The 27,106-nt window shown below is 33.4% G+C and overlaps 3 protein-coding genes across 8 annotated transcripts in view; 1 reads left to right on the plus strand and 2 right to left on the minus strand.

The window, feature by feature from the left end:
• Positions 1-928: 928 nt before the first annotated feature.
• On the minus strand, positions 929-18,446 carry MCPH1 (Microcephalin). 3 transcript variants are annotated; one of them, XM_014238086.3, is made up of 9 exons: positions 17,935-18,445; positions 17,203-17,515; positions 16,918-17,139; positions 16,669-16,861; positions 9,444-9,590; positions 9,199-9,338; positions 5,779-7,720; positions 1,537-1,755; positions 929-1,467 (listed from the first exon to the last, which is right to left on the minus strand). In XM_014238086.3, exons 1-9 carry the CDS (start codon positions 18,278-18,280, stop codon positions 1,072-1,074), a joined length of 3,918 nt encoding a protein of 1,305 aa, XP_014093561.2. In that variant the 5' UTR covers positions 18,281-18,445; the 3' UTR covers positions 929-1,071. The 3 variants fall into 3 exon arrangements, 2 of the variants coding, with proteins under 2 accessions (XP_014093561.2, XP_014093562.3); XM_014238087.3 differs by lacking the exon at positions 17,935-18,445 and adding an exon at positions 17,785-17,890; XR_011396240.1 differs by lacking the exon at positions 929-1,467 and adding an exon at positions 3,526-3,726 and having other exon boundaries at positions 1,669-1,755; positions 17,935-18,446.
• Positions 12,380-14,591, plus strand: Zip48C (Zinc/iron regulated transporter-related protein 48C). 2 transcript variants are annotated; one of them, XM_014238089.3, is made up of 2 exons: positions 12,380-12,725; positions 12,907-14,591. In XM_014238089.3, exon 2 carries the CDS (start codon positions 12,977-12,979, stop codon positions 14,003-14,005), a length of 1,029 nt encoding a protein of 342 aa, XP_014093564.1. In that variant the 5' UTR covers positions 12,380-12,725; positions 12,907-12,976; the 3' UTR covers positions 14,006-14,591. The 2 variants fall into 2 exon arrangements, with proteins under 2 accessions (XP_014093564.1, XP_014093563.1); XM_014238088.3 differs by having other exon boundaries at positions 12,381-12,776.
• Positions 18,447-19,249: 803 nt separating the features above from the next.
• Positions 19,250-27,106, minus strand: part of reb (rebuf) — a 47,963-nt gene continuing 40,106 nt past the window's right edge. For all 3 annotated transcript variants that reach the window (XM_036378502.2, XM_014238084.3, XM_036378512.2), the window contains exons 2-6: positions 24,560-24,782; positions 22,789-22,946; positions 22,486-22,723; positions 22,007-22,426; positions 19,250-20,830 (exon numbers count right to left, since the gene is read on the minus strand). In XM_036378502.2, the coding sequence (XP_036234395.1) occupies positions 20,459-20,830; positions 22,007-22,426; positions 22,486-22,723; positions 22,789-22,946; positions 24,560-24,667 (1,296 nt within the window). In that variant the 5' untranslated portion in view covers positions 24,668-24,782 and the 3' untranslated portion in view covers positions 19,250-20,458. The remainder of the gene's footprint in view (positions 20,831-22,006; positions 22,427-22,485; positions 22,724-22,788; positions 22,947-24,559; positions 24,783-27,106) is intronic.

Genomic DNA, 27,106 nt, shown 5'->3' on the forward strand with positions numbered 1-27,106 from the left:
ATTTTGTTTATTTTTATTTTTTTTTATTTTAATTTTGTTTATTTTTATTTTTTTTTATTTTAATTTTGTTTATTTTTATTTTTTTTTATTTTAATTTTGTTTATTTTTATTTTTTTTTTATTTAATTTTTTTTTTTATTTTACTTCCTGATTGGTATTTAATTTCAACAGTACAATTTTCATACATTTTATCAGTAACATAAAGTACAAATACGAAGAAGACGCAGTTTTATATAAAACAAAACACCTGACAACCAACAACCACAAAACGAAAACGATGCCACCAGAAAAATGTAAATCTAACAAAGTCGAATAAAGTTGAATAAACCTACTATGATGGATGGTAAAAGAAAATGTTTAATAAATTTGGAAAAGAGTACTTTTTGTGATGTATGGCTGCTGTTCGACCAAATCTATTCCTCGGATTTTTTAAAATATAAGTTGGTTTAATGGATATGCAAACTATAAGGCGAAGTAGGCGTGCTTTTGTAGCCTTAAATCGATATTCTATGTTTGCCTAAGGTATTTTTTGTTTAATATGACCGAAGAGTGCAAGAAAACTACCTTTAAAAAATATCCAATTGGTAGGTGAATTACGTGCTCCAAAAGGGTAGCTTTAGTATAATTTAAATAATTTATAAATATAAAGGCTAACCAACTAATTTGGAACTTACATAAAATGTCTCTCTATTTGAGTCAAAATTTTATTATATTATAAGGAATGTTGGGACATGTATGCGGGTTGGGTATGGCGTCTCTCAGCTATTGATAGTAATATGTTCTAATTAGTTAATCAATAAACTCATATGTTGACATATTCCTTAAGCTGAAATGAGAATTGCTTTGTGCGCGTTGGAAACCTTTGTAATACAATTCGAAATAATCGATTTCAAGTTGACTACAATTTTATTTCATTAAAAGAAGCATCATTTATTCAAAATCTAGTTTAAAAAATTTTATTTACCTATTTTATTGACTAAAATACTATGTGCTATGATTGCAATATGGAAAACACTACCCGTTACAAATTCTCCGTCGAAACGAGCAAATATTAAATTGTCACATCAATATACTATGTATTATTTATAAATGCTGAGCCAGATGCAACAGGTGGCGAAGAAACAGCAGGCTCAACATTTACTTGCAGTAATTGTGGCTGAGGCTTTACAACTGTGTTGGTAACATAGGTATACTTTTGTTGGCGCATCACTTGCATATGTGTTATGCTATCCAATACCCAAAATGGAGTTACATAGACTTTATCTTCCAGGGTTTTGTGTGGATCACCGAGTATGTATTTGGCTCGTTTGCGATGATCTACCACTTTTCCGCCGCATAGTTCAATTAACTCCTTTAGATTTTCTTTTGAGATTGGACCGCAACGCGAAGATATATAAAATGTACCTAAATCCGCAAATAGTTCACATTTGTATGTATTGCCAAAAGCCTGTCGTTCCGTACGACATATCTACGATAATTAATATTTTATATTATAATAAGAGGTTATTTATTTATTAGCTTTCACTTTTGTATTTACCTCAATGGCGCGTGAAAACACTCTTAATTCATATTCTTCCTCATTCAACCAACATCCAGCTTTCAGTGAGTCCAGCACCCACTTATAGTCTAGTATCCACAGACCGCGTATTAGTCCTCTTAATAAATTAAGCGTCCTACGCGGCTCGTAACTCACCAAGTGTGTAGTATCGTCGTTAACGCAGTGATTCAGTTGAAGACCACCAAGTTCAGCAATTGCCTATTTGTGTATGAAAGGTAAGAATATAAGCAAATTAATGAGGAGTTCCGATTATTGTTGATTAAATAAAGCAAACGTATACACATTTACATCAGTAAATATATATTCATGCTTTTCAGAATATTTTATATATATATACATATATTAATTACTGCCATAAATTATTGGTTCTTAGTTAAGAATGTTACCGATATAGTAATCAAAAATTATACATGTACATAAATACGTCTTATTGGAATACTTACTAATTGTTCACAAGCACGAAACAAAATGTTATGTTTCTAAACATAATAATATATGTATCTAACATGTGAACTTATTTGCTTTAATAGTAACGGGTGATCCAAGTACTTTTTTCAATAGCCTTTTTTGCAGATCACGCGTGAGTCGTGTCAGGCTGTTATATTTTTTTTGTTGTTTTGTTTGGCATTTCATCATGAGAACACTTACGCCTGAACAACGTTTACAAATTGTTCAACTTTATTACGAAAAATATGGTCAACTTAATCGGTTCACTGAGCGTACTATTCGCAACACTTTCACCTATCTTAAGACCCAGCATTTATTATTGGATAATATTCGACCGAATAGACCAGCACGCAGTGGAGAAAATATAGCCCTTCGGTGAGCAGATAACTTTACGTTTTGGGCCGGTTGATTGGCCACCAAGATCGTGTGATATCTTACCGTTAGACTTTTTCCTGTGAGGATATATAAAGTCTAAAGTCACTGCGGACAATTACGGACAATCCCGCTTCGATTCAGGCCTTGGAGCAAAACATCACGCGTGTCATTCGCCAGTTACCAGTCGAAATGCTCTAACAAGTCATCGAAAATTGGACTCAACGGATGGACCATCTGAGACGGAGCCGCGGCCAACATTTGAAAAAGATAAACTTCAAAAAATAAATGCCAAAGAATGTGCTTTCGAATGAACCTTGAAATGGATTACCCGTTATTTATATAAACTTCGTGTTCATTTCCTTATATGAAGAGTTTAACAGTATATATTGTATTGTTGTAAACCCTAAAAAATATTGAGAAATGCTTCAAAGTTAACAGTCCTTGGTCCCATCAGAATTCAGAGCAATTTGTTTGAATTTGCTGTTTTGGTTTATCAAAATGTCAGCAAAATGTTACTCAGCAGTGTGGCTATCGCACCTACCGTAATTTCTTTCAACCAATTAAGGAGAAATTTAAGATGTTATGAACATTTTACAGACGACCCTTTGAAAAATGGGGGTAAATTTTTAAAGGCCTGGCAAGAATTTTTTTATGCTTACATTAATTGTATAGTATAGAAATTAAAAATTGTTTTATTTTCGAATCAATGTTGGGCAATATAAAAGACAAGAATAGCGCCATAGCTCAATCATGGGTATTGACAGAATAATATTTATAATGGGAGGCCTAATGTATACCGACATCTTACATATTATATGAAGTACATTGAGGAGGTGATAATGATGATCAATAGTAAAAAAAAACATTCAAAACAGTTTAATAAAACTCAGTGATGGATGCTTTAGTTTTAGCCAATATCCTTCCTTCACATCAGGATTTATAATACTTGTATTTAGTAAAAATGTACTTATATGTTTTGCTTTTGTTTTAAGGAATAATTAGTTCCAAAAAGAAAAAAAAAAGTTAACTTCGGTTGCCCCGAAGCTATAATACCCTTCATAGATTAACAACAACAAAAAAAAACATCAACTTCGGTTGCACCGAAGCTATAACACCCTTCACAGATACAAAGGTTCCTTAAAATACCTTGATTCCGATCTAATTTCGTGGTGTCTCTTCCAAAAGTTTTCTATGCAGGCGCTTTACTCCGATCGTTCAGTTAATATGGAGATACCTCGTCAAATGAAAGTGTTTTCCATACAAGCACTTGATTCCGATCGTTCAGTTTGTATGCCAGCTATATGCTATAGTCATCCGATCTATACAATTTCTTCGGAGATTACATTGCTGCTTTAAAAAATAACTCATGTCAAATTTCGTGAAGATATTATGTCAAAGTTTTCAGTTTGTATTGCAGCTATATGCTATAGTAGTCTGATATCGGCTGTTCCGACAAATGAGCAGCTTCTTAGTTTATATATACAGACAGACGGACATGGCTAAATAAACTCAGCTCATCATGCTGATCATTTATATATACCTATATTTTATAGGGTCTCCGACGTTTCCTTCTTGGTGTTACAAACTTCGTGGCAAACTTAATATACCCTGTTCAGGGTATAAAAACTTTAACTTCGGTTACACCGAAGCTATATACCCTTCAGAAATACAAAATATTTCTTACAAGTACAAGAACTTGATTTTGATCGGCCAGTTTGTATTACTGCTATATGTTATAATGATCCGATCTAAACAATTTCTTCGGAGATTGCGTTATTGTCTTAGACAATAATCTGTGCCAAATCTCTTGCAAATATCTCGTCAAATGAGCACGTTTTCCATACAAGAACTTGATTCCGACCGTTCAATTTGCATGGCAGCTATATGCTATAGAGGTCCGATATCGGCAGTTCCGTGTACAGAATTTCAAATCGATATCTCAAAAACTGATGGACCAGTTTGCGTATATACAGACAGAGGACATGGCTAAATCGACTTAGCTCGTCATGATGATCATTTAGATATAGTATATTTGATAGGGTTGTTGTTGTTGTAAGTTATCTAATCCCCGGTTGGGTGGTAAGGTTCAGTTTGGTTGTCGTCGAAGTCATTTAACGGAAGGCCCAGGAAACGAGCGGTTTCGACAGGGGTAGGCCATAGGAAGAAAGATGTTAGTGTCATGCGGAGACACATTGCATGCTGGACATATATTTGGTATGTCGGGCTCGATTCTGGATAGGTAGGAGTTTAACTTGCTACAGTATCCAGAACGAAGTTGCGCAAGAGTCACTCTAGATTCTCGTGGCAACTCGAGCTCTTTGTCTGCGATGGGTGGTGGTTTGACTCCAAGTATGCCATTCACTGAGAGGGAGTCGGTGAAGGTGTTAATGGTTCTACTGTGAATGGCGGTCAGTGCATAACAGGGTCCCGACGTTTTCTTCTGGGTGTTATAAACACCGTGGCATCTGGGTAAAATAAAAATAAACTGCTATAGTATTTAGAAAATGATCCTCAAATCTGAGTGTGGTATTGTAATATGCATATTTCTAAACTTAACGTTTATGTGAACGAAATTAGATAACTTTACTTATTGAAGAGTTTTACTTTTAGAAGCAAAGAAAAGTCATTAGAACAGAAAATATTTTGGGGATCGTACAAATGTAAAAATAATTAGGAAAACTAAATACAAATTAATAAAATAAATATTTAAAAATCGAAAAAATACAATAGAAATTGATATAATAAGGAGGAAATAAGGAAAAAAATGATTTTGAGCGACAACTGAACTTTAATTAAAGGAATAATACGAGCAACTTTGTTTTCATTCAAAGGATATTTTCAATAAAACCTGAGCCTTGTGTATTTTTTACCTTTCCATCTTAAATTATCTATGAGGATACGTTGACTGGTAAGTAGATTATTAGTGACATTTAACAAATATAATATTTAAAATAATACATAAGGTTTAAATACAACTGTAAATCAAGCAAAATATATACAAAAATAATGATATAAATAAAAATAAAATGGTTTTCATGTACATCTCATTTATTTTGCAAATGTTGTAGATATTTTAAATTCATAATATTGTTTTTAGTTGTGTACTTTCAGTCAATGTACCACCGTTTGCATACAGAATTGTTAAAACTATATATAGCCTATATTTAATAAACTCGTACAATTTTGTGAGATACTTCTAGCTAATCAAAACTACTATTCAAGATCAAAACTAATTCAACAATTTACAAGTAAAATTATAAGAGAAACTAATTAACTCAAAAAAGTAAAAGCAGAAATATAATTTTAAATATAAACTAAAATTTGAAAAAAAAAAAATTACGCCAGCGCCAATGCAATGAGATATGGAAATTGACAATAAAATTATCGTTGTTTACGAACCTCGCGCATCACTTTGATCTGCTCCCGGTGCATGTTCGTGCATACAATATATGGCCATTTTTTATTACCACCGAGTGCATTTTTTGATATTAGCGTACAACCGGACGCCCCCACTTCAACTGCATCCTTGGCTTTGTCTGGGATTTCACTCATTTGTGATTTTTTAACGACTTTTGGTGCTGTTTGATTCGTTAGGAGCATAGTTGAGCCCGATGTAGATGGCATTTTCGGGTTTTCAGTTGCTATAGACGGCGTAGTTGAAGCTTGTGATAATACCGTGGTAAGGGACGGAGTATTTATTGCGATGTTTTCATCAACTCCCATATCTTGTTGCAATTGTTGCTTTACTGTGTTGTCAGATGTATTACTGGAAATTATGCTCATAAAAGATCCTTTTAATTTTGGTAGCGGGGCAGCCGTCATCACATGGGCCTCGTTCTTCAAAAATGTTTGTGATACTGGTGCATTTGCTGCGTTGGTAGCGTTTATTGTAGTACTCGATCCATTTATTTTGCCGTTTACTGCTGTCGCAGGTAGGGATGTATACGACTTCTTCGATGTTTCGCCATTTTCACTATCGGCTAACTCATTTCCTAACATAGGCACTAACTGTGCAACACTTTTGGTTAAATTCGACACCTGTCCTATCGACGAAGGTGGGATAATAACTTCTGAGCGTGACTTTGTATTTACGGTGATATTGTTACGGGATTTTGTCATTACTCGTTTTTCTTTCGGTTGCGTTGTAATGGTTCGTCTACGCTTTACTCGTGCTTCATTTGGGCTCTTCTTAACTGATCCCGGAGGGTTGGCAGATAAAATTAGTGAAGTATCATTTGGCACAAATAATTTGCGTTTTGTAACAGCCTTGGGCGTTGAAATCATGCTTTCTGGGGTAGGTGCTGTTGGAGTAACTTGTGAAGAGCTTTCGCCATCAATCTTACTTGGGTTTTTTGCTACCGCAGAATCAATATTAGTTTTAGATGAAACTATATTTGGACTTTGATCATGAGAAGTCAACTCCTTTGCCACTGATCGTTTTGCAGAATTATTTATATTGTGTAAGCGTTGTTGTATTATATCCATAGAAACGTCGAATAGTGTACGTCTTCGATTGGTGCTAGGTAGGCGCGTAGAACTAAACACCATAGTAGATGAATGATCTTCAAGTAATGAACCATCGTTTTTATTTAGATTTTCTTGTGAACTCCCTTTGCTGTCTAATATTGTCGTTGGTGTTAGAGCAAATCGTAATAAGCTTTCGTCTAGTACTTTTGATGATTCATTTGTTTTTATTATCGCCAGTTCAGAAATGGATTCCTCTATGGTTTTTGGTGTATATAGTGTGCGTCGACTCGGTGTTTTCGTTTTCTTTTGTGGTGAAATTTCGGGGGTTTTATAAGAAAATATTGTGCGTCGTCCTCTTAGGCGAGTTTTATCTCCACGTGGAATTTGCTGATTAGATGCTTTATTAACATTAGACATAGTCGCACCTTTTCGATTCTCTTCGTGTATTGGACTAAATGTTGTATAATTGACATTCGATCTTGAATCAGGTGTATTTGGGTCGATTGTACTCAGGCTCATGTTAACTGCGGTATGTATTGAGCTTCGCCGACGCGTAACACGTCCGGACGTATCAGTCTCAGTCAACTGTAGCGAATAAGCACTTGTACTTTGCGCTAAAGGCATCTGAACACTGGTACGTCGATGAGGAATACGCTTCTTTGGAGATGGCGAAGGAACAACTTTCTTTTTAGCCGACCTCGACTCAGAAGGAATAAATTCTAGGTTTTTCCTTGATTCAGTTGATACTATAGTCTGCTCCGATACATCACCACTGTTAGATGGCTTTAAAGACATAACCACTTCTAAAGTTGTTGAGTTGGCTGCACTTTGAAATTTTCTAGGTTGAAGTGGTGTAAATGAGTTGCTCTCAATTCTGAAATATATACAAATATAAATATCCATGAATTATTCATATTTTCGATCACATAGTTTCACAAGTTAATAATAATAACATAAATACAATATTTGAATTGAAAACACTCCCTCAAAATTCATACTAATTTGAAATGGTCGTACATCACACCTTAAAAATTTATTATAAAAAAAAACTGTTAATTACAGGTATTGGGTTTCTTTTAGTAAGTTTTCACATGCCCTCGTCGATAAAAGTTGTATTAGGAAACCAATTTTGAAAATATTTTCAGGTGTTTGCAAAAATTGTATCAGAAAATTGTATCAGAAAATTTTGCAAATGAATTTAAAATTCCTATTTTGACAAAACCGTGAAAGAATTACAGTAATTTTCAGTATCTATTAACTTGTATTGTAGGTCTTGAACACACTTAGTTTCATTACTATATTTTGCTTCATGTCCTAGATATTTATATTCAAATTAACCTAATTAACACAAATGATATATACATATGTGAAATAAATGCAAACAATGAGGTCAAATTTAATAAATTGCAAAATCAACTTTTATCAGGAGAAGATTGCCTCTAACTTTTGGTATAAAGTCAGCCATAGGCAGTGAGGTCCACATCTGGTGGCTTGAAAATTTATTGACCTATATTCGGCCAATAGGCAAGGGATGGAACAACTTGAAAGAAATTTTCTGATGTCTTCGCTGTAGTCACACCTGTAACTTTAGAATATCTGGATAATATTATGGGGCTAGCCAAAGCTATTATATTGCAACATATTGCTATAGTATAAAACATAAAACACCTTTAAATGTGACAGGCATTGAGAAATTGGTTCTATTCCTATTCTATGGAGTACTTATTTCTTTCGCTTTTATTTTAACAAAGTCTATATAACTTTTACGCTAACCTTGCCTTAAAGCATAGAAAAACCTTTAAAGAGTTTAAATATAGCAAAAACTGCTAAGGCAGAAATATGCGAGGTGTGTTCAATATATAACGGGAATTTTAAAATTAAAATTTCGCGGGTTTGGAGAGTCCAATTGTTTATTTTTTTTATTATATTGATATACATGCCCCTGAAGTACGATACAATTTTCTGCTGTATTCATTACTTACTTTGTCTGTAGTAGCCGCTAAGCTATGAATCAATTTTAAATTAGCTATGACGTGTTTTTATGAGCTTGGCGATTTTCGTTTGTTAAAAAAAATGGATTAAAGAATTTGTTCTTGAATTATTGGCTAAAACCAATACTGTATCGATGACCCAGCCTCCAACCTCCATATTCGCCAAACATGGCACTGAGCTAAACACTATCCCAAAAGTCGAGTTTGAAAAGTGTTTCCACGATTGGTAGGCGACAACATTAATGCATAATATGGAATGGGAACTATGAATACATTTTTTTTACAAAAAACGAAAATTACCGTTATTTTTTTAACACACCTCGTACATTATGTATATACAAATTATAACAATAGAACTTACCTATTTAATAGTTGCGTAGCAGGTGACTCAGGAAAATCAGATTTCGTTATCGATATTGTTGACCCAGGCAAACTATTGTTATCAGTCATGGGTGTGCTATTAGCGTTGGTTAATTTTTTGAAGTATTGACTTATATCACTCTGTTAAATTATGACGTAAACAAACAAAAAAAAACAGCATTAAATAATAATAAACAATCTGAAGTTTATGGATTTATTAGCTATTGTAAATCAATTGCATTTTACCTGTTTTCTACTAGATTTGGGCGTATTATTTATAGCTGAAGGTGTTTTAGGAACCGTTACAGCCTTAGGTGTAGAGTCTTTAGGTGTACCCTGTCTCAGTCGAATGCGTTTATTGCATTCTGAGTCCGGCTGCATGGACTTGTGGCGCTAAAATAAGATATTCACATGATGTTAAAATGTTGTGTATTTTAAAGATCCTGTTATAGACATATTGCTAATATTTTTGTTTTGAGAAGGTTTTATATGTTCCGACCAACATAAAAGTTTTTTAAAGGCGGTCGCATTCCGGCAGGCAATGCCAAAATTTCGACTGCACATTGTCATGAAAAAGCTGCTCATAAAATCCATTAGATTCCCACTTGTAGATCAGTTTGTTTTGCCGAAAAAAGCACATGCCTTGTCGTCTCTAGCTTTAACTAAAAGCTTTATTCTGAATATGTGATTTTTATTACATATGTAAATGTTCTATAATACACTTAATTATGTTTAGGTGTTTTTGGTAGGATGAAATTATTATAACTTAAATTTTCTTAGTTTGATTCCTGAGATAAGTTTTGAAAAGTTGACTTCCATAATGCATATGAAATTGAATGTGTCTTGATTGGAACTAATGGTTTTTATGTTACGCTAAAAACAATGTAAATTAAGATTGACATGAAATGAAGTTTATACTAATATTGGTCAACTAAGAAACTAGTTGTTTCGACGACAATTTTCACAAAGAAAACTTGGCCAAACAAACCAATAAATTCAATATTCTAAGTGCAAAAAGGGCATACGCTGACGTATCAAATAAGTTATTTTCTTAACCGTTTCCGATCTTTATGTTTAGATAAATCTGATAAATTATTGCTCAACTTCAATATAAGTTTTATGCCAAGGAAAAATGAAATTTATTTATTATCTCAAGAGTTGAAATTGTGAAAACACCTTGCAAAAAAAAACGGCTTGAAGTCTAAATAACTGTTTTTGCCGCTTACAGTTGCAAGTATTTTTTGTTTGTTAATCATACATGCAAACAATGTTAATACTCAATATTATTGTTTCGTTTCGAAGACAAAGCCACTGAATAAGATTGGGATGAATTTAAACAAATTAATAATAAATGATTAGCCAAGGTAAAGAAACGACATATTATTTTTTAATGAATATATTTATATTTTTATCTTTTAAAGTAAACATAAGAAGATACTTATTTTTTTACCAAACATTTTGTTTAGTTCCATACATATACCATATATTTGGGCTATATTTTTTTCTTTGTGCCGCCTGGAAATCAAGTATTTACAAAAAAATAATAAATTATGCCGCCGGGTAAATGATTTTATGTGTAAAAGCGGCATAGCTTATTCAAACATAAAATTGTACCATATAAAAATGTACATAAATAACATAGAAGAATATAAAGTTTCAACTCTCTTTTCGATGTGACAAATTTTTATTGGTAAAAGCGCGTGTGGAGCTTATGTAGGGCATTAAATCTGCTACAAAAAGTAAAAAAAAACCACAAGTAGAGCTGGAAAGTTTAATATTAACTTAATTTCACATCAATTTTTTTATAATCTCGCAACCTGTTGCTACAGAATATAATAGTTTTGTTCACCTAACAGTTGCTTGTATCACCTAAAACTAATAGAATTAGATATAGGGTTATGTATATATAAATGATCAGGATGACGAGACGAGTTGAAATCCGGATGAGTGTCCGTCCGTCCGTTCTTTAATAATAATTGACCCTTGTGTCAAAAATGGGTTGAATCGGATCAATACTTTCTTTAATATAAAATTTTGGCAACACCTGAAGTAATTTCCCGACTTTGATCCTTGCAAGTTGCGAGAGTATAAAATGTTCTTCGGTTACACCTGAACTTAGAACTTCCTTACTTGTTTTAAATCAAAATTTATTATTTTGACATTAAATAATAATTTATTATAGACATTAAGAAACTATTAACTTTGCTATTTCAGAAGTCACTCAAAAATTTATGTAATAAATATCATTTTTAAATAATAAATAATGAAAATATCGCTCATTAGCCGCCTGCTAGGAGTTATATTATATCTAAATCCTTTGTATGGCAAATTTGATACTCATGATACGAAAGCACTCTTAGCTATTTAAATAAGTGTTATTTATTATATGAGATAAGTTTAAAAACATATACATATCTACATACATACAACTTTACTTTTTTTTTAGTATGTATATAAACAAATTTTTTCTTTATGTTGATAGTCATATTTTAAATTTAAGAATTTGTGAAGTTGGCGTTACTTATGTTGCCAACTTTGTTTCATGCCTATGGGTATTAAAAGTACTATTCAAACTAGAGCTTCTTGCTTGTATTTATTTACATATAAGTACGTGCGACACAAGTCGTTTTGCTTGACATTATCAATTTTAAATTATTTATCGTTAAAACGTGTAAGATATTCTACTTTGTTTTGATTTCATTCATCGTTGTGCTGCAGATGTGTGTAGGGGTTGTCGTGAATAATTTAAAATTTAACCTTTTTTTAGCTGTAATTTAAAATTGTATACGCATTCAAATATTAAACGATATATTTTTTAACTTTTGGTACAAGAATATATTGCAGAGCATTCCAATGTGATAATTTGCAAAATACTCTTGAAAAAGAAAGTGTACGAGATGGAAAATGGATTAAATGCTCGCATATAGTCATACATTGATGTCTTTTTGGAGTTCAAACTAGTAATCATATTATTATTAGTTAAAAATTCTTTATAATTCTATAATATTGCGACTGCTTTTAAATTTAGTAATAAAATCAAAATTTACTTTACTCTTAAAGTTTTTTTGCTGGATTTGTGTAACATTGTTATGCCGATATTGCAACACCAAATTTGTTGCCTTTTAAATGCAACCATGCGTAGATCTGTTTTATCTGCTGCCACTTTCAGTATATGGACGCAGTAGAAAATAAAAAGCGGCAAGAGAACAAGCAGACTTCTGACAATCGCCAACGCTCTCACTTTGTTTTGTATTCAATTGTTGTAGCTTGAAGTTGGAGCAACAATCTGTGGAGCTCTCGTTGGTACCATATCGACCAACTGTTTTTGTTTTTGCACAACAAAATGCGTTAATAGATTCGATAGTACAGCAGAAAGATATAATTAAGTTGCTACATTTCTGAGGAAATCTCAATATAAATCACTGAGTTCATTGAAAAAACGCCAAGTTGGTGATTTACCAAAGCTGTATTTACTTCTGAAGGCTATTGGCGCTTAGAACGTGGCATTTTCTAAAGAAATTAAGGGAGGTAAACATTAAGTAAAGGTTGTGATCTGGCTTACGTGTGATTTTTATCTCGGTAAGCTTGAATGTTTCTATTATTAATCAAAAGTTTGCAATTCATAGACACATACTGTATGTACATGTACTTATCTTTTTTCCATTCACAAGTAATAATTAAAAAACTTTGTATTTTCCGCTTTATATAGATAAGCAACAATCAGTGAATTTATTTTGCGTTAAAGAGAGAAAAGCTGAGACCAATATCAAGAAGTCGTAATGATTCCTGGCTACGGACCTGTCATGCAGGCCCTTTTGGGTACTCTTTTTACTTGGGGATTAACAGCTGCGGGCGCAGCGTGTGTGATATTCGTGCGCGGTAATCAACGCAAGTCACTTGATGCTGCATTAGGTTTTGCCGCTGGGGTCATGATTGCTGCTTCATTTTGGTCACTTCTAAATCCCGCCATAGAAATGGCAGAGAGTTCACATCTGTATGGCGTTTACGCCTTTATGCCAGTGTCTGGTGGTTTTCTTCTAGGTGCCATATTTGTGTATGGTTGTGATAGGCTTATGTCGTATCTTGGACTAAACAGCACAAACATGATGATTTCGATGACACAAACAAATAAGGATAAGGCTGATATTGCTATCGATGATATACGTAATAGTCAAGGTGTTTTAGATCGCACAGTAACCAAAAGCATCGACAGTTTCTCTGATTGCTTGAGCACACAGCACGGCAACCTTGAGCCACGACGTCGCAAAAAAAACAGTGCAGCTGAATTAGAAGCTCAGCGTACATACACAACAGATAGTCAACGTAACCTTGAAAACGCAATGGCACAATGGAAACGTATTATGTTACTGGTTGTTGCAATAACTGTACATAACATTCCCGAGGGGTTGGCGGTCGGAGTCAGCTTCGGCGCAATAGGTAGTACTGAATCTTCCACATTTGAAGCTGCTCGAAATTTGGCAATTGGCATTGGCATTCAGAATTTTCCAGAGGGCTTAGCGGTGAGTCTGCCTTTACACGCAGCTGGTTTTAGCGTGGCACGCGCATTGTGGTATGGTCAACTCTCTGGTATGGTGGAACCAATATTCGGTATTTTGGGTGCAGTTGCAGTGACATTTGCCAATCTCATATTACCCTATGCACTGTCATTTGCAGCCGGTGCAATGATATATATTGTTGCGGATGACATATTGCCAGAAGCTCATGCCAGTGGCAATGGCACGATTGCCACTTGGGGCACGGTAGCAGGGTTCCTTATAATGATGTGCCTTGAAGTTACCCTATCTTGATGTTACTACTACTGCCGTTGTTATATTTGTTATATTATTAAACACAAGTACAAGATTTTGCGTTTCCAAAGCTACAATTGCTTGATCAGCCGCATTGATATGGTACAAAAGCCAATCTACTTTTATAAGTGACTTAAACTTTTTACGGATGTGTATGAAAATATGAATTGTTGGATATGTGTATATACGTTCACATGTATTTAAGCAGCGTGTTTGTAATGCTCGCTAACCCGCTTAAATGTGAAAGTTCTGACAATGTTTAAATTATGCACGATTGACTAGCACCATTTTCATTAAAAAGTTAACGCATTTATTTTTTGTACTTTAAAAAAAATCTCATAAAACGGACAACTGAGTATTACTTTTGTAAATATTTACCGAAAATAAGAAATCTTTTAAACACTATTGTTTTAGAAACCTCTTGATCGCAAACATTTTACTTAAATGGAATATTTTAATATCTCATTAAAATACCATTCAATAGATACAGTAATTTAATTAGTTTTTAAGTATGTTTTATGTTTTGAGCACAGAAAAAAAAAGTAATTTAATGGATAAAAAAATATATATATTTAACTAAAGTGAAGGTGGCATACTTATTTGTGAGTGTAAATAATTTATATGTATAAACAGTAGCGATGAAAAATTGTGGTAAACAATTTCCGCTAGAGGCCAAACAAGACGTTAGTAATCAATCAACGTACATTTTCAACGGTTACTATACGCAAGTAATTAGCTACTTTTAACAACAGTTAAGATAGCTAAATTAAATTCTGATAAATTTAAAATGTCACGATAATTTGTGATGTACACTGATAAAGGCAGATACGTGCACTTAGTTATCTTTAAAAAGACAAATATACGTATAAAATATACACGATATTGCTTTGTGAACAAGCTGTATTTAATCCTGCATGCACATACATATGTATTTCATTTCCAAGTCTGTTTAAAATCTTCTTATTTTTTTATTGTTTTGGGCTTCCTTAGTTTCTATTTCATACAAAATTTCTTATAAATACAATGGAGAGGTTTTTTAGATAAACATATGAACTGCGCTTAAATGATATCATTCAAGAGTTGGTCGTTTAAAAGATTATATATAAGCACAATGCCTATTATTTCATTTATGCAACAATAATAACTGATAAAACAAGAATGTTGTAATACCTTAACAACTTGTTGTACAAACTACATTGGTGCTGTAAAGGGCTGAATTTAACTAGAAACAAGTGCTAAGATCGGCAGTAGCAAAAAATTAAGATACTATTAAATGCATTATTATTACAATGTATTTCAGAAGCTTTCGGAAAAAATTACAGCTACCAAGTGATGTATCCTACAAATATGCAATCGATGACATTTACATAGGGACAACTAACACCTTTATAACACTATATCCGTATATGATGTTCTGGATGTTAAAATACCATCTATCTCAACTCAGGCTTACAAAGTTTCGTCTCCTGCATACAAGACCTATGGTACAAATTATCTCTTTAATTGCTCACAAATACCCTAACACCCTTCGATTAGACGTCGATAACTATTCCTAATGTTACAACAACAACAACAATCACAGTCATAATGTTTTATCATTAAACAATATTTGTGGTAAGGTAATATGCAATATATAAAAAGTTACATATTTCCTTATTTCAAAGATTTCATGTTGGCATATTTTCTCCGTTTAATTAATTTTAAATGTGTTCGCGAGAAGAAGCTAGACCTCATAAAATTGAATATACTTGAAATCTCATAAAATTCATTTAAATATTTCTAGTTTCAGGAAATCCAGTGGTTTATATGTCATTACTTTTCGATATTATCTTTATTTCCACGAATGTACGTGTAACATGTAATTGTTTCTCAATAAGATATTCTAGTGCAATTATTAAACTATGCAACTACTAATATTTTTTAATGTACATTGGCTTTGTTATAGACAATCCAATTTCTCAAATGATACTTATGGGAGTTTTAAGTCAAGCTTATGAATTTGAGGTTATGTAATAAGACAATTCATTTGCAGCTGTTATTTATAATTTATTATATAATTTTAACTACATGCGAGTGGTGTACAAAATCAACCTAAATCTATCGAAAAGGCATAAAACTTGCGATTTTCAGCAACTTTGACATACTAACAAATAATTGTAATATATTTTTAAACCGATCGCACCAACGGATTCTAGCTTTTTAATATGTAAGGTATGTTAATACCACCTATTGTTGTTGTTGTAGTGGAGTATCTAAATCTAAGAGGGTTAGACGAGTTAGTTTGATGGAATATGCGAAGAGATGGTTAGTGTAAAGTAGGGCAAGTAACCTACTGTAGTATCCAGAATTAAGTCTTCGCATGGTCCAGAGAAAAATAAAATGTTTGTAGCACAGTCAACTTATTTTAATCTTAAGCCCGGTGATGTTTTTCAAGTTAATTCCACCATTACAGTATATCAAGTCTCTCAACATTATTAAAAGCAATTAGACGTACGCCGAAACCGGTAGGAACAACGATACATTTCTGACAACTAATTCATTTAAATATTACTAGTAAACCGGTTTGCACTTTATAATATTCCTCATATATGTATGTTATATCTTCTTCACAGTAATGTTAGATTATTAAGATTTAGTACTTCGAGAAATAAACATGGACTTACCTTCATTTTTTCGTATAGTTCGGGGTTTTCATAGCGATCTATATTTGATATTGGAAACTCATTTGGATCACATATCATCCGCTTTTTTTTGCAAGCTTCAATCCACAAAATCGAAACAACCGGTATGTTCCAGTTTTTAGCTTTTTTGTACGTGGATAGCAAACCGTCTTTAAATATCACATGTGTTGTACCTCTGCAAACATTGATAGATTATAATAACTGAACAAATCCTAAACAACTTATAAATACCTTAGTAATTTGTCATTTACGCGTGCACCTAGTTGTGAAATAACCTTTTTCACTCCTTCTGATCGATTATCTTCGCCAGTACGCACTTCAACATACACTACAATGTCGTGCATGAGCTCCTCTATTGATGGCGGTGGAGATGGCTGGTATTCTTCTAAACTGATAATGTTTTGTTCCTCATGTGGGATATCAAAATTTGTGTAATCCCCATTTATGGGATTCCTAATGGCAAAAGATGTTCAAATTACATACTTGTATAAGTAACTTTTAATACAAATCATTTACTTTAATGCTCTGATCGCGCGGACTCGTAATGATGCTGAAGGACTGTTAAGATCGCGTTGTATGCGTGCCATTTGAGGATTTTTACTTAATGTTGTTTGTTTAGTAGGTTCTTTAGTGGATGTATTTGTGTTTATTTGCGTGTTGGTTATGTATTCAATATTGGAGTTAGGAGTATCAGCTGTAATTCCTGTGCGATTGTTTTCGATATCTTCATAAATTACTTCATTAAATGTTACTGGTGGCGATTGGGAAATTAGGAACTTTTCTTGTTGAAGCATATCATCGGGACTGCTCACATAGTCGCTCAATTCGCCTGTGGGTTGTTTTGAAATGCGACAATACGCATGCGCATGTTGAAGAGCGGGCACAGGAAACAACAGAAAGGATAAATTTATACTACAAACACTTAATGAGATCAATAAAATAAGGTACTTAAAATATTTTTTCACATTTTTTTTTCATTTTATGTTATTATTCGCATTGTCAGAAAATGACAGCGCGAAATTTTAGCAGTGCTACCCATTGAAAACCTTACATCTCTAATAACGAAAAAGGCAACAGAACACTTAAAAAGTCACTTACCATTTATTATAAATAATTTAGTACACATGAAATTTAGTTTTATAGCTTTTTGAGATTTTTTTTTGTGTAAAAAATAAATTTGACAAAATCTTAATTTTCAAAATATTGAAAACAAAATCATTGCTTATATTTTCAGTGTCGTGTACTTACACAAGTTGTGCTTTTCTACAAGCAATAATTGATTAATGTCAACATTGAAATGATCAAAAGAACAATGCGAACTACTGCTCAATCCACTATCTTCGTTTGACGGCACTAATGGCTGATCAGGTTTGCTAGCAAATATTTTCAATAAATGTTCGTCTCGTATGCTTAATCGCCGATTATTTTGCAAAGAGGGACTTAAATTGATTCCCCTTTGTTGTAGTTGGCTTTCACGCAATGGCTTCTTTTTCAAATTTTTATTCATATTCTGGGGCTCCTTTCTGGATCGATTTAGTGTGCTTGTGTAGGTTACCGTTTGCCAAGATGGCATTCGAGTGACAAAATTATTCATATCAGAAACAATTTTAAATTTCACCAACCAATAGACATTTGCACCAAATTTATTGTCGTAATTGATTTAAATAAACCAATTAACTTCTCTAAAACTCATCCTATTTTAAACCATCAGATAAATTCCTTGAAAATTTTGAAAATGACATTCAGTTGTAGTGGAATGTGGATTGTAGGCTATAAGATTACAATGGGAAATGTTCGGAAATTGGTTAAACTTTAGAGTTGTTTTCACACAAAAAAATTTTTAACATTAACCTAGCTTGACTTTTTCTATTTATTTGGTACAGAATTATAACTAAATGCCATACTCTTTTGCGTAAATTATCTTGTTAGTAGAATAGAAGATCGAAAGGATCTTACCACAGAAATAGTATTTACTGAATAATGCTTTTATTTTCTTGTATGTGGATAATATTAATAAGAAACTGTTATCTCAGTTAACAATGTGAGTCCATGTACTATATTATATATAAGATACCACAAACGAGGTGTGTTAAACAAATAATGTGACAAAAGGCCATCCCAAAATTCGGATTTGAGAAGTGTTTCGACGATTGGAAGAAGTAAGTTGATAATATCTAATGGGGACTATTTTGTAGGCGACAACATTAATATAGACAAATGAATAAATCTTGTTTGCAAAAACCAAAAATTTCCGTTGTTTTTGAATATACATATGTATGTACCTCTTGTGATTGTAATTTACTCCCAATTTCGCCGAATAACGAACATAATGAGAGCATAAAATATAATGTACGTCTGCCTCCTATCTAAACCCTTCCTTGCTTGTTTTTATTGCCACAGCCGAAGGAACGCGTTCAATTCGTATGTTACGAATATTAAACATAAAATAAATAAATATTTCGTTTTAAGAGTTGTTTTCCCAGAATATCTTTTATTTAAAGTTCGCGTATAGTTTTTTGTAAATCAAAAAAAAAAAAATTTAATATATGTGAAATTCGTTCGGATTATTATGTTTAATATGTATTGCAATTGGTCTTATCAAGTTAATTGAAATATAAATTTAAAATCATTAGAATAATCCATACATATATACAATGCAATTAAAATTAAATGACCACAGACACTTAAAATTACACATATTCAGGCATTTACTTAACATACTTATGTATGTAGGCCATCTAGTAGGTATTCTTAAATGTTATACTAAGAGCGTAAGCTTAACTTAAACATAAATATTAAGTTTGTTTCTTATCTGCTAACTATTACTAGCTAGCAAAGTTTCTTAACTCAAAAAACTAGCAGAAGTAAGCTCAAGTTGAGAGCGTAAAAAGCAGAAAGAGCTGCTAGTTTCTGCTAGTGAATTTTCTACTACTGCCATAGGAAGAAACAGCTGATAAATCAAATGTTTAAACAAGCGAGATTTGACGAATTTGCTTTGATTTCACTCATTTTATTTGCAAGCGTTAATAACAACATTTTGACATTTTTTGCTAGTTTCTGCTTGTTTTCCGTTTCTTTACTTTTTCGTTTTTTGCTCCTTGCTAGAGTGACTTCTCGATGCGCTCAGTGTTGTTCTTCTTTATTGCTAGTAGCTGCTAGCAGTTAAGAAACAAACTAATTCATTACTCTGGCAGATTTTCACACATTTATGTTAAGTACTTTTCTGTTTACGAGTATTTTGAATATAATTATGTTATTATTAAATTTTTTCATACACGCAAAAAATTATTTTTGCGTAGTATTTATAGTGTTAATATTTCTAGGACATGTTTCAGTCTTCATTTTAGAAAAAGATATGTGTGGTCATACTTATGTTGTTTGCATATACGTAATTATGTTTAATATGTCAACTGCTACGAAAATCAAACAATTATGGCAATATCGTATAGTGGTACACATACGCGTAGCATTTTCACTTAAATTGTTCTTATAAATAAATAAACTTGTAATATTTTCTAATATTGCGTGTATACACACAAACATTCATAATCACTTATGTAGTAATCTCCGTTTTAAATTCAAGACGTTCTGGCGTAGAAAGTTATTTTTTATTACTACAACTACATACATACATATACTATACTTATGTTTATTGATTAAGGAAGAAATCACATGCATTTTTACAAAAAATGCTTTTGATTAACGCTGTTACTTAGGTTTATGTTTTATTTGCCATAGTCTCATGCGTCCGTGACGTGCCACCTAACCTCTCTTATTCATGTGCGCTAATCAGGCTGCGCGCATCCCACAATGACAATTGCGATTGGGAGAGTCTATGATGTCGCGCATGGAGTAGCTTGTATGGGTAATATGGTGGCTGGTGAGCCGGATACTGGTGGAATGTGGCAATGGGCAGCGGCTGTGCTGGCTGTGGTTCGACAATTTGTTGTTGTGAAGCTGAAATTTTACGTGATATTTTCGCCTCCTTCTTATTGGGGCACTTTTTTGAAGATTTGATGAAATTCGGTATACGGGCAAGCAAGCCGCAATAGTAGGGATCATCTTGTTTTTTACGTAATTCAGATTTGCTCTTTTGTTTAGAGGAGAGCATTGGCACTGATTGGTTGTAGACTTCATAATCGGGCTGCAATGAAAGTCGAGAGCAAATTTAATAAGACACACCAAAACTTATGAAGAATAAGGAAGAGGAATAAACTTTAACCTTTTTTTAGGCGGAGTAGTTGTAAGCATTAGTTGTGGTAATCAAATCTTGACCTCAACCGGAGAGTACATTTTTGATTTCCCAATATGCAACTTTATACTGTGTATGTATATGTGTGCGCAGTAAAGTTATGTATGTGGGTGTGTGTGGATGTGCACGCGCGGATTGAGTGTGCAGTTGGAGTATGCCGAAAATACATAAAATAATTGGTTAAACAAATTTTGTGTTCAGTTCCTTGCACCTTATAGTTAAAACCAACTAACGGCAACTCAAGTACGCCCGAAAATAATTTTTATTTAGTCAATGATACAAGTTTTGTAAATGTCTAAAATTTCAATTGGGAGGAATCTAAAGCCTATCAATTGTAGTTCAAGTGTTCGTTTTTGATTTTTGGCCTATTTCGATGGGCTATCAAATTTAAATTAATCTTAAGGTTAGTCTGGGATTTTCAAAAATCGTTTTGTTTTGGATAAAGTGCACTTTTGGATCCTAAAATCATTATTGACAACAAAAACTTCCTAAACAAATTTGCTGTAATATCGAAATTTTAAGTTTAGCTTCACATAAAAATTAGTTAGTAAACTGCGTAAGATGTTTTGTTATTTTTGTACATTTTTTTATAAATAAGTTACTGCCATTTTTTCGGTAAAAAATAATAAAAAATTTACAAGTCCGACATTTTGCGAAAAATTAAAATTGGTGTAAAGCTGAGTTTTATACAAATGTTAATAAAACCACAAAGCAAGAAACTCGATGCCTTTTTGCTAATTCCCAGAATAAATTGTTAAAATAAGGAATTTTTTGGGCTCTAAACTGATCTAACTCCTTAAGAATAAAGTCGGATACAAAAATAAAGCAGCTCTGCATTGGAGAAAATATTTACTTTTGAACACGGCAGCAAAAATTGATAATTTAAAAAATACCTATACTTATTGGAATTAATAACGTTTTAACAATTAATGATTTAGTTATCGCTTTGCTGGTTTTATACAATATTAAAATTATATACTTGCTAAAAATTTGTAAATCGTGCCAAATCTTAAAATGCACACAATTTAACTCTATTAATTGGTATGTGAAAATCTCTTTTGAAATTACCTTTGGCACATATGGACTGTCATCAAGGAATCCTGCATTGTAAACACTGCGGCGTCCTTTGCTCGACTGGCTTGAGTTATTCGATTTATTTGAATTATTTGAGTCATCGGAGGCGGCAGGTGTGGGATAAATAAGACCGACCTGACTCTCAATGGTCGAATACGGATCTTCACTTCCTGCTATTATCACACGTGAACCCACCGCATCCACTGATTTGGGCAGTGCTTGTAGGCGATTCTTCAGCATATCAATTGCGACTATATTTATGACCAGAATCCATAGCGGGTTATTGATTAGATTATTATTCGATTTGACTAATGATATGGCCGACAAGCATTGACGTTCCAGACGTCTGCTCTCTGGATATGAACGTGAGAACTCTCGATTTATGTTAGTTGTATATTTGCGCATGTCAAAGAGCTGTAAACAATTTTATAGTTATTAGAAATACATTTTTCAACTTTGCGCCGTTTACTTACCTTCGCAGATGTGCCTGCTGTCAGGCCCATATTCGGCATTTGAAGTATGTCGCCACCAATGACTGTCTCCTCGTTGACCATTGAAGTATTGTTCACAAAAACATTACTCTTGCCATAACGTTTGATTAGTATGTTTCCAATATCATCCATTTTAATTTTGAATCCTTCACCGACCGATTTTTTTACAAGTTTTGTATCCGCATCTCGCATGGGATTTTCGAAACCACTCAACCCAATTCTGAAAAAAGCAAAAGCGAAACAATGTTTAGTATATTGTTTGCAATTTACTTCTAAAATACTGACCTTACGCCGTCAAAGCCATTTTTCCCTCCATTTATGGTGATAACCGAAGATCTGGCATAAGCTTTGGCCACTCGTCGATTCTTTTCGAATACTATTACCTTCGCCCAAATCTCATCATCGATTTGTTCCCATTTGCTGAGCACTTCGTTGATATGGTCCTAATGAGTAGATGATAAGTAGTAAATAGATAGATAACAAGTAAGGAAGGGCTAAGTTCGGATGTAACCGAACATTTTATACTCTCGCAAGGTCAAATGGTATACTCGTTTGAGATTTCTTTGTGGATTGACTGATATTTTCGGTAGAAGGTCAACTATAGGCACTGGGGTCCACATATTTAGTACTTAGGGGTTTGAACAGTTTTGGTTCGATTTAGACAATTTTTGGCCGCAAGGTGGCATACTTTAATTGCATTATTCACGCAAAGTTTTACCCCGATATAATCATTTTTACCTGATTTGCTTAGTGGAATGTGAAAGAATCAGATGGAATTGAAAATGGTGTTACATGGGAAGTAAGCGTGGTTGTAGTCCGATTTCGCCCATTTTCGCACTATGACATAGAAACATGAAAAGAACGTTATGCACCGAATTTGGTTGAAATCGGTTAAGCAGATCTCAAGATATGGGTTTTCACCTAAAAGTGGGCTTTGCCACGCCCACTGTCTAATTTTGAACGCGGTTCCTATAAAGTCATCTTATACCATCTCAGAGATAAAATTTAATGTCTCTGGCGTGTTTAGTGCTTGATTTATCGCGCTTTTAGTAGTTTTTAACAGTACCGTTATATGGGGAGTGGGCGGAGTTGCCACCCGATTTCAACTATTTTCACACCGTCAAGAGAAGTGCTAAAAACATTTGCTTCCAGTGAATTTTGTTATTATAGCATTAGCGGTTTAGGAGATATGCACATTAAACCTATTAGAGGCGGGACCACGCCCACTTTTTAAAAAATTTTAACTGCAGATGCCCCTCCCTAATGTGATCCTGTGTACCAAATAACAGTCTTGTATCTTATTGCGGAGCTTAGTTATGGCAAGTTATTTGTTTTTGATTAATGGCGTTTTGTGGGCGTGGCAGTGGTCCGATTACGCCCATCTGCAATACCAACCGTCTCACGATACCATGAAACATGTCTACCAAGTTTCATAAAGATATCTCAATTTTTACTCAAGTTAGAGCTTGCACGGACGGACGGACGGACAGACGGACGGACGGACAGACGGACGGACGGACAGACAGTCACCCGGATTTCAACTCGTCTCTTCATCCTGATCATTTATATATACATAACCCTATATCTAACTCGATTAATTTTAGGTGATACAAACAACCGTTAGGTGAACAAAACTATTATACTCTGTAGCAACAGGTTGCGAGAGTATAAAAAGAAACGGTTTCAAAATATATGAAAAATTGCCAGAATATCATTTTTTGAATGTAATGTGGTTATTGAATTATGAAAAGACTTCAAGTCGGCACCACCCCTAGGTATTTAAAATTCTTCAGACTTATTTTCTGGCAAAATTATCATAATCTATCATAATGATGATAAATCTGGATATATGATCTAATCTCAGAATAGTATGTATTTGGTGGTCGCAATAATTCAGACAATTAAAAAGCATGCTATGACCCCTATTTACAGAATTTGTTGACTTAAAGATACAAAAAATTTAGCAAAGATTAACAGATGTATTTTGATATTTTGTGATAATTATAAAACATTCCGACACACATATATTTTGAAATTTTTAAGAAATTATTCTTACCCTAAAGAGTTTCTCCTTGTTATACCACACATCCTCTTCCTCTTCGACATTTGGTATCATATCTAGATTGTCGAGGGAACGCGATATAATTTTTCGACGCGAAATCATTTTGTTAACACTTGGTTGTTGTGAACTACGTTTGCGTGTTGGTAGTATTTTGTGGCCGTTTGTGAAAGCCGAAGCTTTTCAGTCTTTCAAAGAAGTAAATTTAATCACAAAATATCTGAAAAGAAATGAAGTAACTAAAGTACTTTAAAACGAATAATATGTGTTTTTAAAGTTTGGAGAAACGCTTTTAATTTTTGTTAGATTGTCATAAATTTGTAATTAAATTCACCCCCAACATATACTTGTATTTGCATTAATGCCATTTATGGCACATACAAATATAACATAAAACTCAAACTTCAAATCCACTTTTTAATGTCAAATGAAAGTTCTATAGCTTAAAGAGGAATGTGAATATGTATTGGGGTCATATTTCATCTCGGCGTTCATTTGCGAAACACAAATATTTACTTAAAAAAGTTGGCGATTTCGACCAAAATGTGTATGAAAACAAGAAAGATTATCCGCCAAGTTCTACATGCAAAACACCCACACAAATAAAGCAAAATGAAATATGAATATGAAATATTAAAAGCACAGTAAAAATAAAAGACAAATGTAAAAGCCAAAATGAACAGCAACCAATAACATGTAAAAGCCGCCGCAAAGTAGGCACCAGCAACCAATGTTCGTTAGTGGCAACCTGCCAGCTGCCAAGGCATAAACGCATTTAATAAAGGAACTTATGACTACCAAATAATCAAGCGCTGATTTTGGGTTATTGAACTCGATTTTTTTTTTTTTAGAAAATTATATCAGTGACAAAAATGCCCAGCACTACAAAAGCCAAGTTTGACGTTGTGCTAAAAATAGCACATTACGTGCAGAACTGTGTGAAGACAGTTATGCCAGTCTTTGGACGCGAATCCAGCGACACAATAGCATGAGAATTGTAAAAGTTCTGTAGAGCATATGCGTTCCGGAATATTGATCAAGCGGTGAATTATTCGAAGAAGGTGTTTATAGATTGCCTATTCCTACCATAAACAGAAAATACTCGTATATGCAGTCATGCAGGAGGGTGAAGAAAAAGGGAACGAATGCAATGAATAGCTGCTCATTAAAGCGTTTTTGTTTTCAGTCAACGCTTCATGCTTTCGAATGAAAGGCAGCTGTGGAATTTCAAAAATCTTTGTGGCTTATGCGCGTGAATGTTTATGAATGTGGCATACAGTGCATCAATTAATTTGCACACGATTATAAACCTATAAAGTTAAAATTCTTATATAAATTATTGACTTTGTTTTATATATAATATTTCTATACTGTTTTCGTCCGTAATTTTCTTATACTTGCAATATGTTACACAGGTTAAAACTTACCCATAGCTGAAGGGTTTAGGAGCCATGATCGTCTACAAGTAGGAGACTAATTGAATTTTTGTTCTTATAAATCAGTAATACTTACAATAGATATGAATTTACAATAGAATTTACAATATGATATTAACAAAACCCACCAAAACAAGCAAGGAAAGCCTAAGTTCGGTTGTAACCGAACATTTTATACTCTAGAAAAGGCAAACGGTATACTTGTTTGAGATTACTTTATATATAATTTTGCTTGATTTGCATAGTGGAAAGTGAAATAATCAGATGGAATTTAAAATGGTGTTATATGGGAAATAGGCGTGGTTGTAATCCGATTCACCTATTTTTGCACTATAACATAGAAATATGAGAAGATTGTTATGTACTAAATTTGGTTGAAATCGGTTAAGGAGATCCCATAATATGGGTTTTCACCTAAAATTGGGCGGTGCTAAGCCCACTGTCTAATTTTGAACGTGGGTTCTAAAAAGTCATGTCATACCATCCCAGAGATCAAATTTAATGTCTCTAGCGTGTTTAGTGCTTGATTTATCGCGCTTTTAGTAGTTTGGCCGGAGTTGCTACCCGATTTTACCCATTTTTACACTGTCGATAGAGGTGCTAAAAACTAAAAAATTTGTTCTTAGTGAATTTTGTTATTATAGCTTTAGCGATTTAGGAGATATGCACATTAAAGCTATTAGGGGGCGCGGTAACGTCCACTCTTTACAAAATTTTTAAACGGCAGATGCCTCTTGCTAATATGATCCTGTATACCAAATACCAGTCTTGTATCTTATTGTGGAGCTTAGTGATGGTAATTTATTCGTTTTTGATTAATGGCGTTTTGTGGGCGTGGCCCGATTACGCCCATCTGCAATACCAACCGTCTTACGATACCAAGAAACATGTCTACCAAGTTTCATAAAGATATCTCAATTTTTACTCAAGTTACAGCTTGCGCAGACGGACGGACAGACAGTCACCCGGGTTTCAACTCGTCTCTTTATCCTGATTAGTTATACATATATATAACCCTATATCTAACTCGATTAGTTTTAAGTGATAGAAACAACAGTTAGGTGACCAAAACTATTATACTATGTAGCAACTTGTTGCGAGAGTACAA

Source organism: Bactrocera oleae, chromosome 4 (assembly GCF_042242935.1).
Source record: "Bactrocera oleae isolate idBacOlea1 chromosome 4, idBacOlea1, whole genome shotgun sequence".
NCBI lineage: Eukaryota > Metazoa > Arthropoda > Insecta > Diptera > Tephritidae > Bactrocera > Bactrocera oleae.